This window comes from Manacus vitellinus, unplaced genomic scaffold (genome assembly GCF_001715985.3).
Source record: "Manacus vitellinus isolate BGI_N305 unplaced genomic scaffold, ASM171598v3 scaffold_14_pilon, whole genome shotgun sequence".
Taxonomy (NCBI): domain Eukaryota; kingdom Metazoa; phylum Chordata; class Aves; order Passeriformes; family Pipridae; genus Manacus; species Manacus vitellinus.
The window spans coordinates 5,664,071-5,689,130 of NW_021939063.1; the positions used below are offsets into that span (position 1 = coordinate 5,664,071).

Genomic DNA, 25,060 nt, shown 5'->3' on the forward strand with positions numbered 1-25,060 from the left:
AGGAATTTTATCAGGTAGTAAAAAATGCAAAATGTTACAAGGAAGGTACAAGAGGACTGCTGGTATTTATCCAGACTTGTCACACCGTATTTTATAGTTCTTCAAGGTAGTTTTGCAGCTGCAAAACAATAACCAGATGCGTAATTGAGAAGCAACTGCATGAAATTTTCATTTTTTATGCATAAAATCAGAACCAATAGACACACTTTATGTATAAGGTATGAAACACTAAAGAACAATGTTTTCTCTATAGTACCAACAGCTGTGTAAAGGAGAGAAATCACACCATCTACACTCTCTAGATGCCCATCTGCTTCTAAATGTTTGGGGATTGATTACTGAAACCAAATTTCATTCTTTTCTGGTTTTTGTTGTTGTTGTTGTTTTTTCCTTGTTTGGTATTCTGGCTTTTATTGGAATGTATGTGATAAAGCACTTGCTTTGGTTTTAATTTGTAAAACCTAAAAATCCACCTGTCATGCTAAATAATTTTTTTTTTTCAAATCACCTGTATTTATGGCTGCTGTTTTTATCTGAATGCCACAGCATATCCCCTTCTGGGAATGTCTGTTCCTGATGGAAGATGAATGAGTTGTGCTGGTTTTTTAGGATTCTTCTACCACTGACTGCATGCAGAACTGCATCCAAGTTTTTCATTTGATATAAACTACACCACTGTTGAAAGAAATAGCAGCTTGTTTGAACAATCATTTGATTGGCACTTGTATTTTAACAAACTGAGACAAGGTATAAAATTGTGGTTCTTTTCTAGAAGCCATGTGGCACTTTCACTTGAGAATTCTTCTGTTATTTCCCATGAAGCCTGATGTGTGTATTTATTTATTTAAAGGAAGTGTATGTTTTGATAATTATTGTAGCTTACCAAATACTGTAAATATTGTGGGTTTAACTTGTGAAGGAAAAGATCAAGTTCTCAGCTCTGTAGTTTCTTCTCCCTGGACCTCATTACTGTGGCTGTGTTGGTGGTGTGATCCTGGAGGTCACTCTCATTGGAAGAATTGCACTTCTCTTTACATGGCATCAACCCTCAGCAGGAGACATGGTTTAGATATTAATTCTGAAATAATGTTTATTAGTCAGAAACTTGAAATGAGATGACAAAGCTTCTGAGATTGCTGGGTCTGCACTGTGTAGTGCTACATCTTTTATGTGATCAATCCCAGTGGATAATCCTGTGTTACAAAATTGATGCTTATTTCTGTAAAATGTGGGGGTGGGATTTTTAATTTAAACTTTTTAGTGGAAGGGCTAGTAGCAAAATGATGTTGAATTGAATGAATATAAAATCTAAGAGTTAATGATGACAGTACTAAGACAGAATAGTTTATAATTGATACTGTCATACTTTCCCTGACCTCCACTAGTGTCCCCCAGGTGTCATAGAGTACAACAGGAAGGTACAGTTGTTAGATTACCACTTTCTGTATATAATTCAGTTGGGGAAATTGCTTTTTTTTTTTTTTTTAATCTGTCAATTGCTTCTGTTAAATTTGTTGTACCTTTTGTCTTTACAGAACGTGGTTTAGGTGGTTTAGGATGGGCTGGATTGATGTGTAAGGATATTAACTTTTACACTTGCTATAAAAGCACATGGTTTTGAACCAAGCCAGGAATCTCACAACTGGCCTTTCAACTCGTTTGAAGATCAGAGAACATTCAGCGTTCAGCCTCCATACCACAATTCCCTTCTTTTCCACCCTCAGCCTCCTCCTGTCAATGAAGTAATCTTAACTGGTATTTTGCAAAGGTTAGTATGACTTGCAAGAGCTTGTTTTATCTTTAAAGATGGGAGTAATTTACAAGCTGAATATATCAACAGTTGAGAAGTATGATCATAAGAGGCTGTGATTATTATTTTTTTTGGTAGATAATCTCTACCTAAAATGGTAGAGCAGTTTTTGAAACTGAGGATGTTCTGACATTTTGTTAATCTGCTACTTCTTATTTGAGAAAGTGCTGTGAATTTTAAATATGTTTATCTACATTTCTTCAAATATTTGCGGTTTAAGAAAAGTAAAATATTTCAACACATTTCTGAATATGAAATGTGTCTTTGTAACCCTCCTGCATTCAACTGGGAGATATTATCTGACTCTCTGCATCACAGGATATTTTAAATGAACCTCCAACCCTTGAGAATGTCATCCCAAAAAAAAACATTTAGTGAGAATTATGTTCAGGTTAGTTCCAGAAGCTAGCTGTGCTCTTATTTTTGTTTTATTAAGAAAAATCTGAAGTTGACAGTTTTACCTACGTGTGGTATACTCTTCCCTGTCCTGCAGTTAAAGTCAGCTTTTGTTTCGTGCATCATTACGAAGGAGAACATTTTTCTTGTGCCTCCCCTGGGCTTAGTTGGACTGCTCACCTGAGTAAGATGAATACAGCTAAACTCCAGGCTATAAATCTTAAATATATTTATTGTTCTAAATGCTTAAGAACAGCCCTGGGGTTTCTGTAGAAAGAGGACAGAAAAGCAGCCATGAAGAGTTTGCTGTATAAATAGTTAATATAAAGTCACTGGGAAGATTCACCACTGCTGCACTTCCCTCTACTCCCTGCTAAGTCTTAACCCTCTATTCCCCCAGTTATTCATCTGTATATTTTAGTAGCAGCTTTCCTAATCTTAGTGTGTGTTTTGTGCCCCACTGAAGATCATTGTCATAATAATCCTGATACTCTGCTTGTCCAACACCCCCTCTTCTCGTTGTTGCCACACATAAATCTTTTACACAGGTTTTTTTGGTTTAAGTTCAGTGTGGTTGATTTTCCTATTGGCCTTGCCATGTCTTGCCTTCAGTATAATACAGCTTTTGTTTGGATGTGTTGGAATAAAAGTGGAACAAGAGAGACTTAAAGCTGATTACTGGAAATTTGACTATCTTAGGAAAAGCTGTTGTTATACAATTTTGCCCTCTGTTAATACAGGTTTGTCTCATGCTATAAAGTAAACTGCCATTTAAATATGGTGATTAATGTATACTATAAATAACTTGCTTATTATATCTTCTGAGTGACATTCCTATTTGAAGTGCATATGCAGATAGTGTTTATTTAGTTGTTTCTTTGATCTGTAAGAAGCCAAGTTAGATGCTTAAAGATGCTTTTGTATGGAAAAGTTAGTTTACAATTTTGAGATGAAAAAATTTCATATATTTTCATACTTTATGTTGTTGGTTTCCAAAATGAGACTCCTGTGTCTTTAAGTTTATTCAGCTTTGTGACCACTTGCACAATTTTAATGTTATGGATTCCAATATATGTCTGGTTTTTACACTGAGTTTTTTACATTTAGTGTCCTGTAAATAGCAAGATGTCAAGACTTCCACAGACTGGAGTGAACATTCCTACTGAAATCTGTAGGCTGATGAAAAAACAAAATAAACCAGTCAAATACCAGAGAGAGATCTTTAAGGGCTAAGATTCAGAGGTAATTTAACAGAAGTTGCATATCATTGCAGATATCTCCATGATGTCAGAATTGTCAGTTGTGCAGAAAGAATGCAATTAGTGCAGTTAACAGCAGGTAGGACAATGTTAATTGTATGTTCTCTTGTCTCTCTATGAATTGTTTAAGCTATTTAGAGCCCTCTTCTTTTGCATATTATTAGGTAAATTATTCTGCAAGAGACTTTCTGAGAGTTAACTGTGACCATTATTTACACAGATGTGATTTATACTGCCTCAGATACCAGTTCTGAACTTGACCTTAAAGTAAGAAGGTTGCAATGGAAGAAATGGCAGAAACATGAAGAAAACTTAATGCAAAATTTTGCCTTTTAAAGAATTGCTGTATTCTGTATCTAGCATGTCAGTAAAATCTGGAATTATTTTCTGCAGCATAGAGAGAAGGAATAATCTACTCTAGGTTTCTTTTCAGCAGTTACCTCTTCTAACTTGTAAACCAGGCAGACACAATTATGTGACTCTGTGCAGGAGCTGAGAAGTGGGGTTTTCAATGTGGTGAAGCAATTTGCTGACCTTAAGTTAATGAAATATTAACCAGTTCTCAACAGCTGTCAGGATGTCAGAGAGCACCTGATACTGAAAATTCACAGGAGGGGCCATTGGGATGGTGCTTAGATCACTTATTTGTCATTTAAGTCACCAACTATCTGAACCTATGCACTCAGCTGGCCCAGGGTTATAAAGTTGGTGTAGAGACGTGATCTCTGCTGCTGACAAGACCAACAGAGGTTTGATTCACAGTCCTGCTCATCTGAAGCTGAGAAGGTGCTGAACAGCATCATGCATGAAGAATGTGACCATTTGAGATGTACTTGCTCACCTGTTATGTCAGTCCCTTTATAGGTTCAGCACAGGTTCAAAACTCTTTAGTCAGCTGCACGTTCTCTCTCTTTGCAAACACAATTGGTGTTTATTCCAGTTTTACATTTTTACCCAGAAAAATTCCTTTTATATGTGAGTAATTGAGAAATCTCCAAGTTCCGTGGTCTGATATGTCTGTTCACTCATTGTGGTGTTTAGACTGTGCAATTTCATTAAAATATGTAGAGTTCCAGTTCCACAATACCTGCCTTCAGAATCCCCACAGAGCTCAGCTTGCATGAAGCCTAAATGAAACAGCTTTGCTGGTTTCCACATCATGCTGAGGTGCATCCTTTCTTGTGAATGCTGATTGCCAACCCAAAAGCTAATGCCTCTCTGTTGCTTTTACATTCATTTTTCTAGGCTAATTTAATGTTGTGAAACCTGTAAAACATGAAGTTTAACTGTAATGTATATAGTTATGTCTTTGCTGCTGAGGTGGTGACTGGAGCTTGAGATATAAATGCTAAGCTGTCAGAACTGGTGAACAGGATGTCTGTATTCCCTTAAAGTACTAGGAAGGGGCTGTTTTGTGATGTAGGCTTCTAAATAACCAGTGCAGCACTACTAATAATTGTGACTTGTGCCATGTGTATGTAAGTGTATGTACTGCTGTCTTTTAACCAACTACAAAGTGCCTTATTGGATACTAGAAATTGGTTGTCTTATCCTCCCTTCTCTTTGCAAGTTGTAAAAAGCTAGTCATATATCTTAAGGAGAATCACAGATTGCATTCCTTGGATTTAAACTTAGCAGTGGTTGGCCTCACTACAGCATGTTTGGTCATAACTCCACAGAATTTGGTGTGCTATCCAGCAAACTTCTGAACAGAATCCTGTGTGAAAAATCAAATGCTGAATTGATTGAAATGCTTGGGCAAAGCTGTGTAAACCTTTCCCAGCTCACAGAAAAAGAGAGATCAGAAAGACTGGAGCAGTTGAGGGAAGCACTGGAAAACCTACAATAGGCAGGAGGTTTTTGTGCTTCTCAGTGGACATTTGTGTGTCCTCAGCTTTCCTGTGGGGTTCAGGGGCAGCTCAGCACTTTGTAAGTTCAGATTTCTTCAAGAACTTAATTAGAAGTTGTACAGATAACACAAGAAATTTGCAGTCCACAAGTACCAATAATGCCTGTAGGTGTTAGGGAACATTTTTGGTTTCTGACAATATCAACACTTTATTCTGAAATACAAGTTGTGACAACAATCAAAGACGTTAATTATTAAATTCAGTAATTTTGATCTCACAGTGGGTTAAAATTGTGTTTAATGGTAACTAACCTATTAGAACACACAGTATTTCTGATTTGATGATTAGCTTTTATATTCAAATAAGACGATAGAAAGCATGGTGAGCATGGGGAAACCTAAACATTTAAGTTACAAGAATTAGTCTGAGAACTATGTGAAAGCATGAAATGAAATATATTTTGTTTTAGCAGTCATGGCTTTTTCTGGTGACAACATTGTTCTTAAAAGGTAACATATCTTCACATAGTCTTCAGTGGGACTGAATGAAACTGTCAAACTTAAAACCCAGAAGAGCAGTGGAAGAATGAGCATAACACCAGGAAAACAGGTAGAAATTAGGAAATAGTTGTGTAATAATTTTATCTGCATTATGCTTGAGTTTTTTTCACATATAGGCATAACAAGTAAACCTGTAATAAAAAAATAATTCCATTGTTAAGATTATGGATATATTTACAATATATTCTTGGCATTATATGTCTCTAAATATGTAAACTGTGCTTTCTCTTTGCCCATAAACAAGGTTTTGAGTGTAACATTGCCAGTGGCCAGAGTTTATGCAAACACCTAACAAGTATGACCTGCTTCCCTGAAGCTCAGTTTCTGTATCTCTAGAAGGTTTGTGAGCTGTTTGTGCTCCTCTGCAGGAGGCCAGTATTTGGATTTTGAAACACATCCTGCCCTTTTTTATTATGAAACCACAGTCAGTACACTGGGAGCATTCCCCACTTGGAAGTATTTTTTTACAAGAACAAAAAGACAGTTTCTTTTGTATATAAAGAAAGAAATAGGCTTATGTGCAGGAGCGAAGGATCTTAAATAAAACATTGTCCTTTTTCTACTTTAGTTCAGCTGGGAAAATCAATTTTTGGTTCCTCAACTGCAAAGAAAGATCAAAAGGAAAAACTGACAATCTAAACAAAGGGCAAGGTGATGTGGGATGCTTGCACTCCTGTTCCCTCGTGTGCTTCATACAGGCTCTTGTCCAAGCAGAATATATTTACAGAAGAATGAAGGGTATTTTTTTTTTATCTTTGAATCAGCGATGTTGGTAATAAAAGTGACCTGAATATAAAAGTAAAAAAAAAAAAATACTACTTTATATTAATTTTGTGGAGTTCTTTGATGCTAATATAGACAACAGTTCTCAGATGTGGCAGGTTCCTCATTGCAGAATACTTATGTTTTAAAGAAATGTCATTTTACTTCATTACAACTGGCCAAAGATAGTCATTATTTTCTAAGCATGTTATGTAATGCAAGAGAAAAAGTACTTTTATTCTTGCTTAAATGCCTGCTGGATACATATTTAAATCTTCATATAGAAACTAAATCAGTCAGTGTGGAGGGAAACTTTATGGAGATTGGCCTTTTTGCTTTGTGTTGATTCCTATTTTTATCTTTAATAAATAAAACATGATTTATTGTTATAAGCTCATATTTACCAGAGGAGGAGATTAAAGTGTCAGCGGGAAAAAAGAGAAGGGAGGAGTGTGAAAACTTTCTTTAAAACGCACAAAAAACTTACTCTAAACTGAAAAACAACTTGGGAGACCTTCTATGGAGTGTATTAATTATCTTCTGCATAAATGTAAAAAGTTGTAAGTGATTATAAAAGTATTTGATTTTAATGTATTTCCACTTTTTGCAGAGAATTATTGTGTAGACATCACTTTTGTCACCATACTAAATATTAATTCAATGGGTATAATAAGGATAAAATAAACAGGCTGCATCTGACTCGAGGCACATCTTTGCAGGAAAATATTTGTCTGTATGTTTTGTATCAGTGTGTTGGGTCTTTACCCATGCAGGCAGAATGCATTTACATTTGGGACTCGGTACTTTGGCGTGTCTTGGCACGGTAGAAATGAAAATAACTATGTACAGAATGCTCATTTCAAATACAGATGGTCTGAAGTTTCAGACCCAGCACTTGTAGCTGGCAACCATGGGACATTTTGGAGTGTCTGGTGTTTTCAGGGAAGGGTTCTCTGCCCTGCAGCATTTGAAAAACAGAACCTTTAGAAAGTGCTTCCAAATGACTGTCACAAATGAGTAGTGATGTATAAAGTTTAGGCCTTTTTGATCAAGACTTGCTCCAGCGCTGAGAAGGTCCAAGATTTCCTCCCTCTAGTCAGGTGTATGCAGGACAGTTTTGAAAACAAATCCAGTGATTTAAGGCCTTAAATTTGTGTGCCTGTGTAATAGCTTTGCAAGGCTGATGTCATATTGCATAATCAATAAAAATATGTCTTTATGTTTGATCTGTGTAGATTTTGAGCTGCTTCTAACCACTTGCAGGCTGTTTATTGTGGAGTTAAATCTTACCTTGTGATGACAAATAATGTTCTGAATTAGGTGAGTGGTAAGAAGCCATGTAGAAAAATTATTGTGGTAGTAATGAAATGTGCCTGATTTTATAACTGTGCTCATTGGCAAGATTTTTCTCTCTTTGACAGTTCAGTTAATTGATTGTGTAACAGGATTGTTCCTGGGAGATGCTGACAGAAAACTGGCAACTCCACCTGCTCAGCCTGCAAAGCCATGGCAGTGTCATTGTGGTGCTTCATCACTTCACTTCTTAGACAGTAGAGCAAAGGTTTGCTGTATCTCTCTGCTGAAAGTAATCCACTCTTCATCTTTACTTTTATTTGTTGTCCTGTTTCCTCTTTCATTAGTCCAGGACAACTGAGAGCTTTCTGACACGTTTATTGCCTGGAGCACACGTGACTGATCCGGGTGGCCAAGGTCGGAGCCTTGGATGTCTTGTTCTCTCTATCAACACCTCTTCTGCACTGCTGGCTGGAGCTTCTCTCCAGAGCTGCCCTGGGCAGAGCTATGAAACAACCCACTCCTGGGGGAAATTACTTTATATCTCACAAAGATTCTTGCTCATTACTGATATTCTTCTCGTGCAGCCAGGTCCCTTGTCCCTCTCCAGTGTTCCTGGGTTACAAGCACAGTAACAGTGCTTTGCCCTGGAGGTGGGGAACTTTTATGCCTTATTTTGTCTTCTGGTTTGGCCTTTGGGGTTCTATACGTGCTGCCTCAAAGGGTGGAGCACTTTGTTTTACACAGGCTGTTCTGTGACATGCTATGGTTTTGTTTAAATCTGTTTGCCTCCTAATGTTTCCTATGCTAAAATCTCAGGAAATTGTTGATATTTCAACTTTACTACGGGCTACAAGTGCATAGGACCTACCCTTGATTTAGTTGCTGCAGCTTTAAAATTCCTTTAACAAATGTGGACTTGGTTCTGCAAAAGTCAGCTGAGGTGATGTCAGAAAAGCAGTTTGGTGTTAAAGGACAAACATGGTTTTAGATGTTCAGTTTCAGATCAGTGATAATAAAGTCAAAGAAAGTTATTATGTGCATTATCAGATTTCATTTCTCATGTATCCAGAATGTTTGACTTTAAAACTCTTTTCCAGAGACTTTGCATCCGATTTACTTTGAAGAAAAATCTCTTAATATCAGAACAGCTACTTTTGTGATGAATTTGAAAAAGTTTGCAAAACAAAGGAATTTGTATATACAAAAAAGAAAAAATAGATTGTGTTAAAAAAGGAAGTGCCCCAAAAGAAAATAAGGAATGGTTTAGATTTCATGGAGGTTTGTTTAGGACACGTGCTAAAGGTAATTTTTCTTAGGGGGAAAAAATGGGAAAACTATGAGTATGGTTGATAATTACTGCAATAGCCTTAATTTAAATGAAATCTGTGATTGCTCTTAGAATTGTCACTTTGGGATAAATGACTCTACACTAAGATGTACAGTTTTACTAGCACTGAGGTAAAATGCTGTTTTCCAGTATTTGTTGGGAGTTAAAATGTCAATGAGGCTTATAATGTCACCAGTGCTCAAAGGGTTGCCTTTAACCCCCTTTTAATATTTGGGTTTTCTAAAGTAGAACCATTTTTTGATTGTAGAATTGTCAAAACTCAATCACTGGGATTATATTACTTTTTTATGCTTGGGACTGTATTAGCAACCAAAAAGAGTATTACTGATTCTGGCTTTGCCCTTAGGCCAACAACACAGGATTTGAATTCTCTTTCCTCTGTCCCCAGCCAGATAACTCATTACTGTTATGAGAAGGGTGCAAAGATGCATATCCAGGGTGAATTGGTTCATAAATTCAAGTATTAAAATTACCTTGTAGGATGCACATTTTACCATGGTTTTATTGGGCAGCTACAATTGGAAATATGAAACACAGTTGTTTCTTCACATCACCTTAATCAGCTAATTAGTTACGGGCCTCTTAAGAAAAGATCTTCAGGAAATACTTAAATCTCTCCCCTGTTAATTGAGGAAAATGTGCACTTAAGTGCTCAAGTTACTTAGGAAATTGTCTTCTTTCAGACTGTGTCTGTTTTCTCTAGCAAAATGTGGTATTTTAGTTTAAATACCCAGAGAACTTTTCAGAGCAGTTCTGAAAGGCAAAATGGGCAAATGATTATGTCTGTCTTTGGGGTGGTGTATCCTGCTAGAGGGCTGTAGCTCTTTTCTGCTGAGGAACCATCTGTGGAGGCCTGTTCTGCGCCCAGGCTGGTGCCAGATATTTTCTGCTATTGTGTTGTGTTCTAACTCAGGTTGAATTGTGTAGACCATGCTACTGGTTCTTGAAAATGTAAAACAAATGCCAGCATGAACTGCCCAATGGGATACCAAGGAAAGAAAATGCAAGCAGTGGACTATATGAATAGGCTCACCCCTAATGTGGATGTATGCTTTGATTACACCAACTGGTATTATATAGATATAGATATATCCCAGCCTCTACCCATCAGTTTGACTTCCAGTAGTGGATAGCTGTAAAAGCAGTTATCCCAGGTGCTTCTAAGGAAAATTCTCCCCTTACATATGTTTATTCCAAAAAGTAAATAATTCTGATGACTCAGGTAGCCTTTTTATTTCCATTTACAGTAAGAGACTTTAAGAGTTCATGTAACTTCAGGTACTCAGACAGGACTCAGACTGAACTCGAAAATCAGCATTACACAAGATGTAATGAAGGGCAGGCAGGAAGAAGGTGGCTGTTACAGGGTCATTTAGAGCAGGAGCTTAATTTTCAGTGGTTTGGACTAGGCTGGTTTCTCAGCTGCTGTGCTGGGCTGTGTGAACTCTTAGTCCCTGTAAAGTGACAAGGTCCTGTAGTGAGCTGACAAGCTCCCAGTCCAGTCTCCAAGCCATGGACATCATTCCTCTGACTGACTGAGCTCTGCCAGGTCCCTCTGGCTGGGCAGGAGCCAACCCCTTAGCAAATCCATGGAGTAGGTAAATGGGAAGAGTATCAGAATCACAACAGAAATTGTGCTACACAGATCTTCATACAGGCTGTTGTTCTGAAGCTCTACTTCTAGAAGAAAAACCTTCATTGTGACCCTTGGAGCAAAGACTGATTAATTGTAACATCCAGGGCCTGGCATGGACCAGAAATGTGTGAATAGGGAAAAGGCTGAGGAAGTGTTTGAAGCATCCTGGACATATGCGGCAATTACAAAGCTTAATTTCCTTTATAAAATTCCAACCATATGTATTTTTATGGGATTTTTTTTAGTGCCAGAATATCAGAAAATAACTTTTAATTGTTATTTATGAAGTGCCATATGGCTGTTTGTAATTTTGGCTTCTCATGGAATGAGGAAAATGAAATTATAGGAAATCACACTCAGAAATCTATTATTAAGTTAATGGAACTAACAGCTTGTCCAGTGTCCTCATATAGAGTATGTTGTAACTGCACATAATAACAAGCAACTCCTTATAAACCCACAGAGAAAACTAAGTGGCAGAGAGAGGCTGAGCCAAGAAGAGGAGCTGCATATGTTGGTACTGGGCATGGCCACGAATGGTTCAGCTAACAAGCTACTGGGTAAAATGAGGGGTGCAACATGTATTTTGACAGTTGCTTTACTGTGTGATCCAAATCTTTAATATTCCCTTCTTGGTTCATGAATTAAAGTTTCATCTCAGATAAAAGTCTCCAGTCCCATTTTTTATTTTCATCTTTCAAGTAGAAGCTTGTTTGGTCCTCCCAACTAAGTTGTTCCAAGTTCTGTTTTCTTTGTGGCTTTTGTTCAATAGCTCATGGGAACAATTTAAACCTAACTTTTTTTTTCTCTCAACCTCTCCTAATATGCAGTGAGTCTTCAGAGCCGAGTCTGTAGTTTGCATTATCTTGCTTCCACCAAACATTCAGAATTGAAGACTTTTAATACAACAGTGTTAAAAAGAGGAACTCACCGAGATGAAAGACTGTAAGAATGACCAAGCTGTGAAAAGCACAGCAGGACTTCTTTTCTTTTTTTCCCTCCCTTATCTGGAACATTCCCTAAATTGTCTTTCTCCAATGTTTTTGAAAAGGTCTTGGTGTACAAGATGTGTGTGAAGGAATTGTATAGGTTGGGTAACACTGTGAAGCTGTAAAAAGAACATTGTTCGGGGAATATAGATCTGAAACTATATTCTAAACAAAACAAAGTTTTTTGGGGGCATTGAATCCAAATTCACCAGTGTATCATTGATCAGTGAGATGGCCTTTTTATGGAGTAATTAAGTCTGAAATATTGAATCAGATATTAATAGATTCTTATAATGGGTCTCCTCTTAACCTTTTTCCAGTATTAGTTTATTTTGGCAATTGCTTCTATTTCACATATGTGATGAGTAAACAAAAATAAGAGGAGAATGGTAGTGCATCCTCTCTCTGTTAGTTGGGCTTAGGGATTACTGCTGTTATCTGACATCAAGTTATAAACAGTTGTGCTTACAGTAGTTAATACTTACTGGTTACCAGAGGACTAAAATATTTCTTTTTATCCTTCTTAATGCAGTAAGGTTTTCTTATGAAATAAAAAGCAAGATGTCATGTAATGTAACATGAGTAATCCTTAGAAAGATTTTAAGCAAACTGTGCAGGAAAATATCTCCAAGAATAAATGTGGTGAGTATTCTGGTTGCAGCATTTCTATAGATTTTTTTAATATATATTTAATTTATATCTATGTTTTAAATAGATATTCTCCATTTATTTTTGTGTTCCATCGTCTCTTGCATTCTTTAAATCTTTGCATGGTGAGCTGTTTTCTGGATCTGTAGCTCTGGAAATGAATGGGCTTTTGCCCAGAGTCTCCAATTAGTTAACCTCCACTTGATAGGAATGAAACATCAGAACCAATTCTGATAGTTTCCTCCTTCTTGGTTTTTCTTTTCACTCTGGGTAAAATTCATTGCTTCTCCAGATGGCCAGAGTCAAACCTGTTCATCACTGAAGTCCCACTTATAACTGCAAAAGAACTCAAATGTCACATAGCCTTGTGCAATCCCTTAGCCCAGTATCTGTTACTGGATTTTACTTCTCCATCTGGCTTTTACACCTGCTATCAAGTACCTGTGAGAAGCCATGATGGAAAAAGATTGTTTCTTTAAATTGAGATAGTGTTTATTTTCGTTGTGGTGTCTGATTTTCTTCTTCAGATAGAAAATACCTCAGTAAATGAGACTACATTTCAGTGCTAAATTCTGGGGTCTTAAAAATGTCCTCTTTTAAGCATGTAATTCCTATCTATAAGTATGCAGAAGATTAGGGGGTGTTGTTGTTGGTCATTGATTGTGGGGAGGGGAAAGTGGGGTGTTTTGGTTTGGTTTTTGCAGGGAGTAGCAAATCAGTGTCTTGCTTCAAAATCAGGGCCAGAAATCAAGGGCATACATAGAATAACAGCTCCAAAGTAATACTTTCCAACTTTTTGTCTTTAGCACTACTGAGGCAGACATAAATTCTTCTATGTGATCATTTTCCCATCCAGATGTTGCTCAGATAATGACCAGTCTAGCATGATTCTCTTCAGAGGCTCAACAAATTATTTCAGCAGTACATTGAAAACTTTGTACTTAATTCCCTGAACAAGCTGGATAATGAATCAGGTTACTGGAGGGCATTTCAATACTATTGGGCTTGATTCAGATCAAAATACTGCTAGATTTGCTATTCTTTTGCATGTTTCTAGTTTTGGGTGTGGATTGATTTATTTATGGTCTGAACAGCAAAATGCATGGCATTTAATGCAGCCCTACACAATGATACAAAAACCAAGGGATACAAGGCTAAGAGCTGGAACTGTCTCTGGGAGGGAAATGTTAATTTTGCTAAAAATGTAAATTTTCAACTGAGAGCTGTTTGGTATTTTTATTGCTTTGGGTAAAAATGCAAACTGTAGAAGAGATTTAGGTTTGGAGCTTCATTAAAAAATTCTTCATGAAACGTTTCAAAGGGAAATTTTTATGCAAGCACCCAAATGCCAAGCTGTCTTTAGTGTGTGCTTAAAATTAAGCAGATAACTACCTGTTTGGTGAAAGCATCAGTGTTGTGTCACTGTAAATTGTTGTAAAGAGGAGAAATGACCACTGTGATGTCAAAGCAGGGAGGTCCTTCAAGGCTGGGCAGCGCATACACATGGTCACCTGTCAGGTCACTTTGTCCCAGCATTTAAAAGGCAACAAGAGATGATGAAGGGACCCCCTTTGAAGGGACTTGGTCCTGGCCTAGTATTGGCAAATTTGCAGAAGGTGGGTCTGAAGCTGCTCCGCTTTCAGGTGCCTCCCTTTGAGCACGTGGCCTCTTTCTCATGCTTTTGAAGGCTGTTGGTTGCCCAGCCTGCACTCTGTGGTGTCCTCCACAGTTGTCTTTGCCCTCCATTTTAATGCTTATTTTTAAGGATCTTGCTGGTCATAACATGTATGTAAAGACTGTGCTTGGCAAAGGACTAATTATCAAGTCTGTCCTTGAACAGCACTCACCTGTCACATATTGCATTACTAATTTGTTAACACTTCCTAAGTAATGGTGGTAATGTTGCAGTTGTCTTTATCCTCTGCATATTTTCATTTATGAGAGTAGATTTAGATTTTATATTAGGAGAACATTCTTTACTATGAGGGTGGTGAGGCCCTGGCACAGGTTGCCCAGAGAAGCTGTGGCTGCCCCATCCCTGGGAGTGTCCAAGGTCAGATTGGATGGGGCTTGGAGCAACCTGGTCTAGTGGAAGTGTCCCTGCCTGTTGCAGATCTTTAAGGTCCCTTCCAACCCAAACCATTCTGATTCATATTAACTTTTTTACCATGTGAATTCCCTGGTTTCTTATTTCATTCTCCATTTTTGAGAATGTCTTCAACTACAACAACTCCTTTATGCTTAAAAGTGAAGTATGAAAAAAACTAATATATGTTCCTCAGTTTTTATGTATTCTACAGTACATAAAATTTTTTTCAAAATCATCTCTGCAGCTCAATAATGGGTAAAAGAATTAGAATGAGTCAGAGAAGGCTTTGTGTCTTTTGTGCCTTACATATAATCAGAGAGAATGAAATTTTGAACATGTTCCAGGAAAGCAGGTGTGTGTGTTGTTGCAGTGAGGGGTGAGAAAAGTGTTTGTTCCTAATGGCTGCTTGACTTTAACACTACAGATTGCTTAAAGCCTGTTCCCTGAATTGTATTAAAACAAATTGTGTTATGGTATTCAGTCAAGAATTTAGACACAGTTCAACTGCCCGAGTCTGCTAACTTTAAAATATGTTTTACTGGGAAAAAAAAGTGTTTGCACAGTATTTTGGCAAGGAAAACCTGAAATCCCTGTAAGCTTTAAAAGGTAAAGAGGCAAAGAAAACTGTGAGTGTATTCATTTCACTTTGGGGTTTTTTTTGTAGGTTTTGGGGTTTTTTTGTAGTTTAGGGAAAAGGGAAGGGTAGAGAGAAATGTCTTGTTAAAAATCTGGTAAAGTTGTCACATTTTTGAATGACAGTAGTTTTAGAAAGTAAATCTTGTGATTTATTCATATATTTAATATTTATAAGGAAAACAGGTCTACTAAAGCACCGGAATTAGCATGCCCAGACTTCTCAGTGCTTACAGAGTATCCTGAAGATACTCTGTACATGGAAGAGCTTCCATGGTGGTGTCATCAGGTCATAGGGCTTGCAACTAATACAGAAGGAAAAGTCTTTGCTTGCTTTTGCAGTCTCTTAAAATGAAATCATGAGAAGGGGAGAGAAATAATGTTGACTTGGGCATAATATAAAGAATATTTTGAAGTCTGAAATTAGCAACAATGGGCCTGGTGGGTATAATGATGGAAGAACCCTGGATCAGTTTGCATGGATTTTCCCCTTTTGTTCAGTATTTACTGTCCGTGGTGCAGGATGATGGGGTGACATTGTGGGTGGCAGAAACTGGCTTGCTCTGTTTTGTCCATAGAATGGATGTTGCCTGAAAACTGGTAGGAAGAGCTTTTGCTCTGTTGTCAGTAAACTTCAGGGCTTTTCCACCAAATGAAGAATTTATTCCTCTCCTGATTGAATTTCAAACCATGTCTGCTCTCATGTAAGCAAATGTGAAAATATTCTAAACTCTTTGTCTATTACAGAGGAAATTTATGTAAAAAATAATGACAGCTTAGGTTGAAAAAAGAAGCTGTTGAAGGCTGAAAAATATCAGAAATAAGATATCCCTTGGAGTTTTAAACAAGCACATACAATGAACAGTTTTAATGTGAGAACTGTTTTTTTGGATCCCTGCCTTCATGTGCATATTTTTCCATGCATTATAGTGGTGCTGCTGGATCTAGTGGGGCTCTGTTTGCTGTGTAAGTAATTTATCAGGTTTAACTTAAATGTAGGATGTGTGAATACATGATTACTTTTACTCTGAGAAGGTTTAAGAGTGCAATATTGAGAGTGAGCTTTAGCTTAGCTGATTTTATCTAGCTTTAAAATTTTTATCACCGGTGAAGTGTGTAGTAATGGTTATGAAAGCAATTAATAACAGCAGTGACAGAATCAAGAGACTGACTAATTTATCATTATAGATTTTAATGAGGCTTATAATCTAGCAATAAATATACAATATATTCAAAAGTATGGAGGTATAAAAAGGATGATTTATTTAACTTTAGTTCTAAACTAGTCTGCCAACCCAAAGGTTGTAGAAACTGGGCATGTAAGAACATAATTCTTTTTGGTGTTATGGAGCAGAAGGACGAAAATAACAGAGGAAGAGAGTTTAAATTAAAATTAAATGGGGGAAAAATCAATTGTTTATCTTCATTCTAAAGGTCTTTCAGCACAACAATAGTTTTGTAGATGTGGGAGGTATCTTGTGGACAGCTTCTTTTTCATCTCAATCTGCTCACTTGGCAGAGCGTGGGAACTGTCTCACATGCTGCATCCCTGGAGGTCTCAGAAGATGGGGAGCAATACTTGCTCCTTGGGAAAAGCTGTCTCAGATTTCAGAACAAATCAGTGTAAAGAGACCCAAATGCAAAAAGTTATTACTGCAAGTTTAAGATTCAGTGTTCAGTTTGGGAATTAGGCTTTATTACAGTTTTTGTATTATTGTATTATATTTTTTATGATCTTCCTTATTGCTTTTATTCTTCTCCCTTCTTTCCTTACTGAAGTAACTGTCCCAAAGTGCCTCTGGACAGGACTATTGTTAAGAAGTAATAAGCACTTGACAGGATCTTGCCTGAGCAGTGGAACAGGGTGGCTGAAATTTGGAAAATTAATTATAGCCAGTCTTTCCCAAAGGGAAACTGGGAACTCAGATGGTAGGGGTGGCATTAAAGCAAGAAAGAAGCAAGCAATAGTAATAGAGCAGGACAGATGAAACCCCAAAAAGTAGGTTTCCTTACTGTTAGATCAACTAGAAGTAGGTAATAAAACCCCAAACCAACCCAAAGTGGACCCTTTTAGGACTTGTAAGAGGAACCCTTTGTTTTGGAAGAAAGGCTCTGAACTGCAGAGGTGCAGTTGGGGAGAGGTTATCTAGAACCCTTACAGGACACTTGAACATTGGTGGATTTATATCAACAGTGATGAGGAAACTGAAGTAGGAACAGCATGTAGGTGTTCTGGGATTTGTTGATATCTTCATAGTTCTTGTGCTGTCCAAAATAAAGTATAATTGCTGTCAGAAAATGTCTGCCCTGTTCTCAGCCCTTTCATGTTGTGAAAGCAAAATTATTAAGCAGAATGGGGGAAAGCCCCTTGCTTTGGGAAAGGAAGCACTGAATTTACTGTTGTGTTTTAAGAAATCAGTGTTCAGCATATATAGAGATGGAATTGGTCATCCAGTGAGAGTCCCAGCCAGTTCTTCATGGAGTAGTATTCTAGATAACCATGAATTAGATGTGGACTAAAGCTTGGCTGGCCAAAGCAAAGCTTGAGGTTGTACATGTCGAAACAAAACAGTGATTTGTGTCCCTCAGAATATTCTTACCAGGTAAATTCATCTTCAGGTTGGCCTCTGCCTCTTTGTAGAGGTGGAGAGTTTGGAGCTGGTTGCAAATTCATGTGCCTCATTCAGCTCTTTCAGGATTTGGGAAGGGGGAAGCACTCCAAGAGTTCTGCTTGTCAAGCACAACTAAATGACTTTACCTAAAGAAGGGTGACCAGCAAAGTTCTTAAAAACAAGCGACCATTTGCCTGACCACTGTGGACTGGGGTCCTCTGTGCGTCCTGAGGGATGGAGGAGTCTGGTTAACTCCAGCTGCCTTCGTGGAAACAGCTCTTGTGTGTTTATAAACTCAGTGTTTGGGTCAGTAAGGAGATAGAGCTTCTGTAAAACCTTGATTTGACATGTCCTCAGTTTGTCTTCATTGTGCTACTCCCATGACAGTGGGTTGCTCTTATCTTGAGAAATCAGGGCATTTTCCAGGGACACTTTGCTGCTGCTGCCAGAGTTTGGAGTCAGCCCTTCTGTGCTCAGTTGCCTTACACTGGGGTAAAAATACACTAATGTAATACTGAAACAGTTTCTGCATTTTTAAAGAAGGTGCAGACACTAATTAATTTACACAGAGCCCCTGCAGACAGAGAAGCCGAACTGCTGAAAGTCTCATGGTGAGACAGAAATGTGATTAGGAATTCGTGTGAGACCTCCTCCCTTTGTCCCAAGCTCTAATTCTGTGGTGTGGGATGCCTTGTCAAAGTAGTCCTGAGCTCTCTCTGGTAGAAAACCTTTTGTTCATAAACAGGCAAGCATGAGACCTATTGCTGTGCAGTCGTACATGGTCTGTTCTTTACAGCAGTTTATTTTTGATAAGCTACAGCACATTTTAATGTAATTGTTAACACGCCTAATTTGCAGTCACACAGTCGTATCAATAATAATGGAAAGTTGTTCACAGGTAATAAATTAGCATAGCATATAACTGGCAGAACTCTACTTCTCACTATATTGTTTCATGATCAAGAATTCAGTAGTTAAATATACTCAGCAGTGGGCTGAGAACAAGCTGTTCATTTTTGCTGCAAGCAGTACCAGTGGACCAAAGTAATCATAGCTCCCAAAAGCAGGACTGATTTTATTGATTTTAAATAGGCTTTCATTATAGCACTGAGCTTATTCCAATTGCAAGGAGTATCGCTGCCGTTTGTATTCGCAGCACTGGCTGAGGGAAGGAGAGGTCTTGTTGGATGCACTGTAGAGGCTTCTTGTCCCTCAATGTTCTATTCTGTCCTCTTGAAACTTCTGAATTTGTTACAGAAAAAAAGTACTGAAGGCTTTTTTTCCTATGTGGTTGGATTAAATTTTTTTAGGAATGTAGAGCCAGATAAAGTGTGAAATTCTAAATTCTGAGGATTCCTCTGAGGCATAAAGGTCTTGCTAATTTATTGGCATCTGAGTTAGGGACCACTGTATTTTTCTTCCATTTTTTTTTTTTAAAGGACTCTTTAGAAATCATCATATCATAGATTCACTTTGCTTGGAAAAGATCTCTAAGATCATTGAGTCCAGCCATTAACCTCACAGTGCCAGGTCCAGCACTAAACCATGTCCCTGAGCACCACACCGGCGCATCTCTCTTTTTCTGTAGAATAATGTAAAACAGGCAAAGACAAGAATCAGTATAGTAAACTGTTGAACTGAATAAACTGTTCAGTCTGAGATATTAATATATTCAAGTTATAATTAGTTAAGAACACATGCTGTTAGCAGCAATGTGTCATTAATCTGCGTGGAGCAGTTTGTGGCTACTTGCTGCTAAATTAGTGACACTTAAAAGCAGTTGGGTTTTTCTATTGTTTTTAACGATAAAGAAAATTTTAAATCAGTGATGACAAAAAAAGTGTATGCACGCTTAAGAAGCAGGCTGGTTTATTATTTTGGAGTTTTGTTTTTTAATTTACACAAGGCTGGTCAGTCAGTGGACATGCACAGAAGTAGTTGAAGCCTCAGTGACCAAAAGCTGTTGAAAACATTGCACTGTATTTTATGGTCGTGTAAAGAAGTGTTGCTTGTGCTTGGTTCTCTTCAAATCCTGTATTTGTAACTACACAGCCCTGCTCAAACATTTTTGCAATGTTACTACAACAGTTTGGAAGGATGTTAATGGAAATTAGTTACACACCTCTGGTTTTGATGGGTTTCATACTGAATTTGGGGATATTTTTTTAGATTATTTTTTATTTACTTATTTATATCAAATCTAAAAGTGAAGGTGAATTACTTCAGATATTCCAGTTAAACTCACATTTTTCTTTTGGGATGGTCTTTCTAACTTAATTTGGGAATTCAGGCAGGATCTAACACAAAAACTTGGTCTGAGCATTTCTAGAAATCAACTCTTTAAATAAGATGGTGACTTTCAGTAGTGAATCAGCTTGGTAAGTACTGAATGATCAAGCCTAGTTACCGTAAAATAAGACCTGGCTGCTTTACTTCATTTTACAGAGTTTGGGCAAATAATTATGGAATTAAATTGCTTCCTGTTGGTTTCCCACAAGGCACAAAGAACCTGCTGTACTTGCTCTGCTGAGCTGCTGCATTGATTAGTTCTTCAGGTCTAATCTTTACGTGGTTATACTCACTTTCTAAGCCGTTTGTTTATAGCTTTGAGAGTTCTTTTCCTGAAGTTATTGTATTGCCTTGATAGTCCTCTAGTGGATTACAAAGATGTACACATTAATTCCTTTCTCTGACTTCATTTGTTGGATTTCAGTGGAGATAATTGGTGCTCATAGAACATGTTGATTGGGAATGAGGATGATGATCACTCCCAGAACTGATACCACCTATCACTGACAATCAAAGCTCGCATTGTCGGGGTGGTTGGCAGCTAAAACTGATCTAATTAAATGCTTGCAGCATCTATTAAGAATACTTCATGAGATTTTTTTATCACAGCAGCTATTTTGATTCTAGAGTTTGCTTCTGCAGGTTGGAAAGTGATTTATAGTTTTAATTCATCTTAATAATTCGTGTGCATCGGAAACACTTGATATAAAACTTTTTGTTGCATTTAAATTTCCTTTTTATCTGCCCTGCTGTGGCATGAGTAATAGGGAGTCCGGAACATGAATATATTGGAATACATGAAGTACTTTCAAGGAGAATGCTTTTAAGGTTCACAGTGATATATGTCAAATGCTATTGAATTGGATAAACATGTGGAAGGATTTTAGTCTTGAGAAGCCTGGAAATCAGGCACCTTTTAGAACAGTAATTGTTGTTAATAATGATGGTGATAATAATAATAATAATAAATGTGTTAAAGTACAATACCTATGTAAAAAAATCATTCCTGTCTTAATGCAGGAAATAATAGACTATTTGTTTGATAATATTTATTCTATCCTAATATCCAACTGTTTTCCTAGTTGCTGAAATTTATTATACAGGAACTTTGAAATGATGCTGTGTCAGAGCTGGGCTCCACCAAAAATTGCTGCACCTCTCAACTTATATTTAATAATCTGTAAAATGTCCTTACAGCCTGGAAAGCCTGTTTGTTTTAATGAAAGTATCTTTATCCTCTGTGCCAATGAAACAGTAAATTTGTCAAATTAACAACAAATTCTCATGTTTTCTTCATACTTAGATATAATATTATGATTCAAGGTGTGACCTAATCTAAACATCGCTGAAATCAGAGATTTCCACAGACTCCAGGAGAGGATAACAATGTTGGCCTTTTCTAGGCACACTTAATGATATGTTAATATCAGGATCTCAGACTTTGCAGAGAACCTGGCAGTATTATGATAAATGTGCCAAGTGACAGTACTGGGTGTTAATAAACATCTTCCAGGCACCTGGCAGGTGTTCACGGTTCAGGAAGCTGCTGTGATCCGTGGAGCTGCAGAGACCATGAGTGACGGTTTTGTTTGGTTGTTTGTTTTCTTGTCCCTTTTTTCCCCTTGTTTTACTCTGTAAGGATGTCAGGATTGCTTCTGTGTGGAATGTAGGACATGGTGCAATTGCTTTTGTCACTGTGTTCTTGCTTCACTTTCTCGTTACTAAGCTACTGTTATACTCAAATTGCCAAAGACTCAAGTGATGCCTCAGGAACAGATGAAGTGTCTTCACAGCTCCTGCCCTTGCTCTCCACTTACCTGCCCTTTGGAGATGGGAATTTCTTCTCTTAGGACCACATCCATACATTTCCATGTGTTTAGAGCGAGGAATGAAATTTCTTTTCCTTGATGAGCATTCATTTGTTGTGTATTCAGGACAAAATATGATCTGATTCCTGTTTTAGAAACCATGCCAGAATATAATCCATCGAACTGTGCAGGTTATGGTTTGTTGTCAGGCCATGTAGCATTAACAGCATGGTTCTGATCCATAGAATGGCACATTTATCCATTTAATAAGCAGTGTATATTCATTCCTTAACTTCCTCGAGCAATTCTTTTTTTGCAAGGTTGCTTTATAAAAATGCTGAATTGACACTTGATTTATCGCTTGCTATTTATGAACAACTTCTTGTTGTTTTAAAATAGTCCAACCTGGAAGTGCTTTTTAAACTTGGGTTAATAAGCTCGATAAATGGCACACCATAGAACAGAAATGTGCTTTTCTTTTACAGAGGCAAAGGAAATTGTTCTGAAGGCACAGATTCTGGCTGGAGGGAGAGGAAAAGGTATTTTCAATAGTGGATTGAGAGGAGGAGTTCATCTAACTAAGGAGTAAGTCTTTAAAATTGAAAAAGCATAAATAAGTTGCTTTTTCTATAATATTTAAACTGTTTACAATAACTGTGGACTGTTTCTTTTAGTATCTTTCAATAAACTAACGTTTTTCCTTTGTTTGTAGCCCTAAGACTGTTGAGCAGCTGGCTAAACAGATGATTGGGTACAATCTGTCAACAAAACAAACTCCAAAGGATGGTGTGACAGTTAAAAAGGTAAGATTTTGGCTTCTTGAAAGTTGAAAACTGTGTTCAGGTGCAATTTTGCATTAATAAGTTGGGGAGTATGATGTAGGGTTTTGGTTTTGGTTTTTTTTTGTTTCTTCTCCAATTCCTCATTTATTACATCTAATTGATGAAAAAAAAAAATGTTACTTTTTCTTTCTCTGTGTGTCTGTATTTTGTTTATCAATTTTGGCATACCTAGTGGTGGAAAAATATATTAATTTCTGCTGCCTATGTTGAAGGGAATCCCTTGTCATAGGCTCATCCTTCATCAAAAACATACTAAATGCTAAAATAACTGCACTTAGAATTAACTGTACATGCTTACTGACCTTCTGCTTACAGAAGTAATATATCCATGATTACCTCTAGTAATAATATTATGTGTATTTCATGCACCCTCAGCTCTGGGCAACTGTTAGTAAAGTGATAGGTGACCTTCACAGAATAACAGAGTGGTTTGGGTTGGAAGAGATCTTTAAAGTTCATCTTGTCCAACCCCCCTGCAGCGAGAAGGGGCATCTTCAACTAGATCAGGTTGCTCAGAGCCCCATCCAACCTGGCCTTGAACGTTTCCAGGGATGGAGCATCTACCACTTCTCTGGGCAGCCTGTGCCAGGGCCTCACCACCTGCATTGTAAAAAAATCTACCTTCTTCTAGTTTAAAACCATCTGGACCTATTGCAGCAGGCCCTACTAAAAAGTTTGTGCCCATCTTTCTTGCAAGCCCCCTTTAAGTACTGAAGGGTTTGCATGAGAGAGATCTCAATTTTTAAAAGGTGTCTAGCAGGACATTCTTCCTACTTGTTGCAGATACAGAGTAAAATGTGCTCACAGTAATGGTTCAGCTAATGTGTGGGAGTTCATCTTCCTATGATGGTGCCTACTGCAAGGTGCCAAAGTTCACTTCAGCATAAATGAATTGCTCTGTATTGGCCTAAATAAGAGAAGCCCAGATAGCCCTTCAGTAAGATTCTCCTTCACTTTATTTAAATTCCATCAGTCAGGAAATCCTAGCAATTGCCTTTCTGCTCTATGTGTTTTTGTCTCTTGCTTTGTTTTACTGAGCAGGAATCCTCATATAGGTCTGTATATCTGATGCCAGAAAATACTTTGGCATGAACTGAAAGGAACTGCAGTTCACATTTCATATCCCGTGAACAGCTTGGTGTATTAGCATAGAAGGGGAGCACCTGTCTGGAAAGATCCTGTCTAATGAGGGCTGGAGGAAGGTGTTCAGGCAGTTCTTCTCTTGGGGAGCACAGAGAGCAGACTACTAGCACTCCTCATAGTTGCTGTTGAAAAGAAATACTATGTATTCAAAAGGAGGAACAGTATTACCATTTAGACATGTCTGTTGGATATCCTGATAATACTAAGGGTGTAAGAAGGGATATCCCTTTCCCGTATTTAGAAACCTTGCTTGGAAAAATTAGTATTGTAAAACCAGCTTTCTTTTCTAAATTCTTAGGTTTTATTCTTTTTCCCAGTTGACCTACCTTGAATGCATCAATATAGAAATTCTACTCTTTTGTCAAGAGTGCAAGCATCAGTTATAGATTCAGTTCTGAAAAAGAAACTTCTGATTTTCTTTAAAATGGATAGAAATGAAAGAAGGGTGTGAGTGTTGGGGTTTTTTTACATGGATTATTCAAAGGATTTATATTAAGATGACTCGTGTAGAGTAGCTATAGAAGATTTAACCTGTGATTCCTTTCCTCCCCATCCACATATTGTTTGTATGAATAAACAATGGCCAACAGGAAGCAGCTGGGGCATAGGTGAAGTTGATGGTGAAGTTGGCGCTGCTGAATTTATTTTGGTGGTTCAGGATTGGGTATAGCCTTGATAGACTGTGTGTGTTTTCCTTCCTGTCCTTTCAGGACACAGCTTGTAAGTATTTTAATATTGATCCATGATAACCCAGTGTGATGCTTTTCACTGGGGGAAGCTGATCATCTACTGACATAGACTTTCATTCTGATTGTAGAGTTGGCTTTCAAAAGCATATTGACTTTTAAATAGCATGTTTTATATTTCTGATGTTGAGATCTTGATTCTTGGTAATATATGGTAAGGGCATATATCCTGCTTTAAATTAATTCACTATGTAGCAGTTTGCCCTCTATTATGCCTATTAGATAGCTAAGAAAGTGTGTTTCAAATTATGCACCTAGCTCATCAAAAGCTATTTCTGAGCAAAATTGTGTCTTTAAAAGCATTTATCTTTCACAAAGTTAGTTTAGGGATCTTCAAGGTGGTT

At 37.5% G+C, this 25,060-nt stretch overlaps 1 protein-coding gene across 2 annotated transcripts in view; it reads left to right on the plus strand.

The window, feature by feature from the left end:
- The window catches only part of SUCLG2 (succinate-CoA ligase GDP-forming beta subunit), a 92,989-nt gene that overhangs the window by 7,559 nt on the left and 60,370 nt on the right, over positions 1 to 25,060 (plus strand). The window contains exons 1-3 of one of the 2 annotated variants that reach the window (XM_018068383.2): positions 1,750 to 1,768; positions 22,471 to 22,570; positions 22,698 to 22,788. In XM_018068383.2, coding sequence (XP_017923872.1) covers positions 22,729 to 22,788 — 60 coding nt within the window. In that variant the 5' untranslated portion in view covers positions 1,750 to 1,768; positions 22,471 to 22,570; positions 22,698 to 22,728. Of the gene's footprint in view, positions 1 to 1,749; positions 1,769 to 22,470; positions 22,571 to 22,697; positions 22,789 to 25,060 lie in introns of those variants that run through there. The other variant, XM_018068382.1, reaches the window with a different exon arrangement.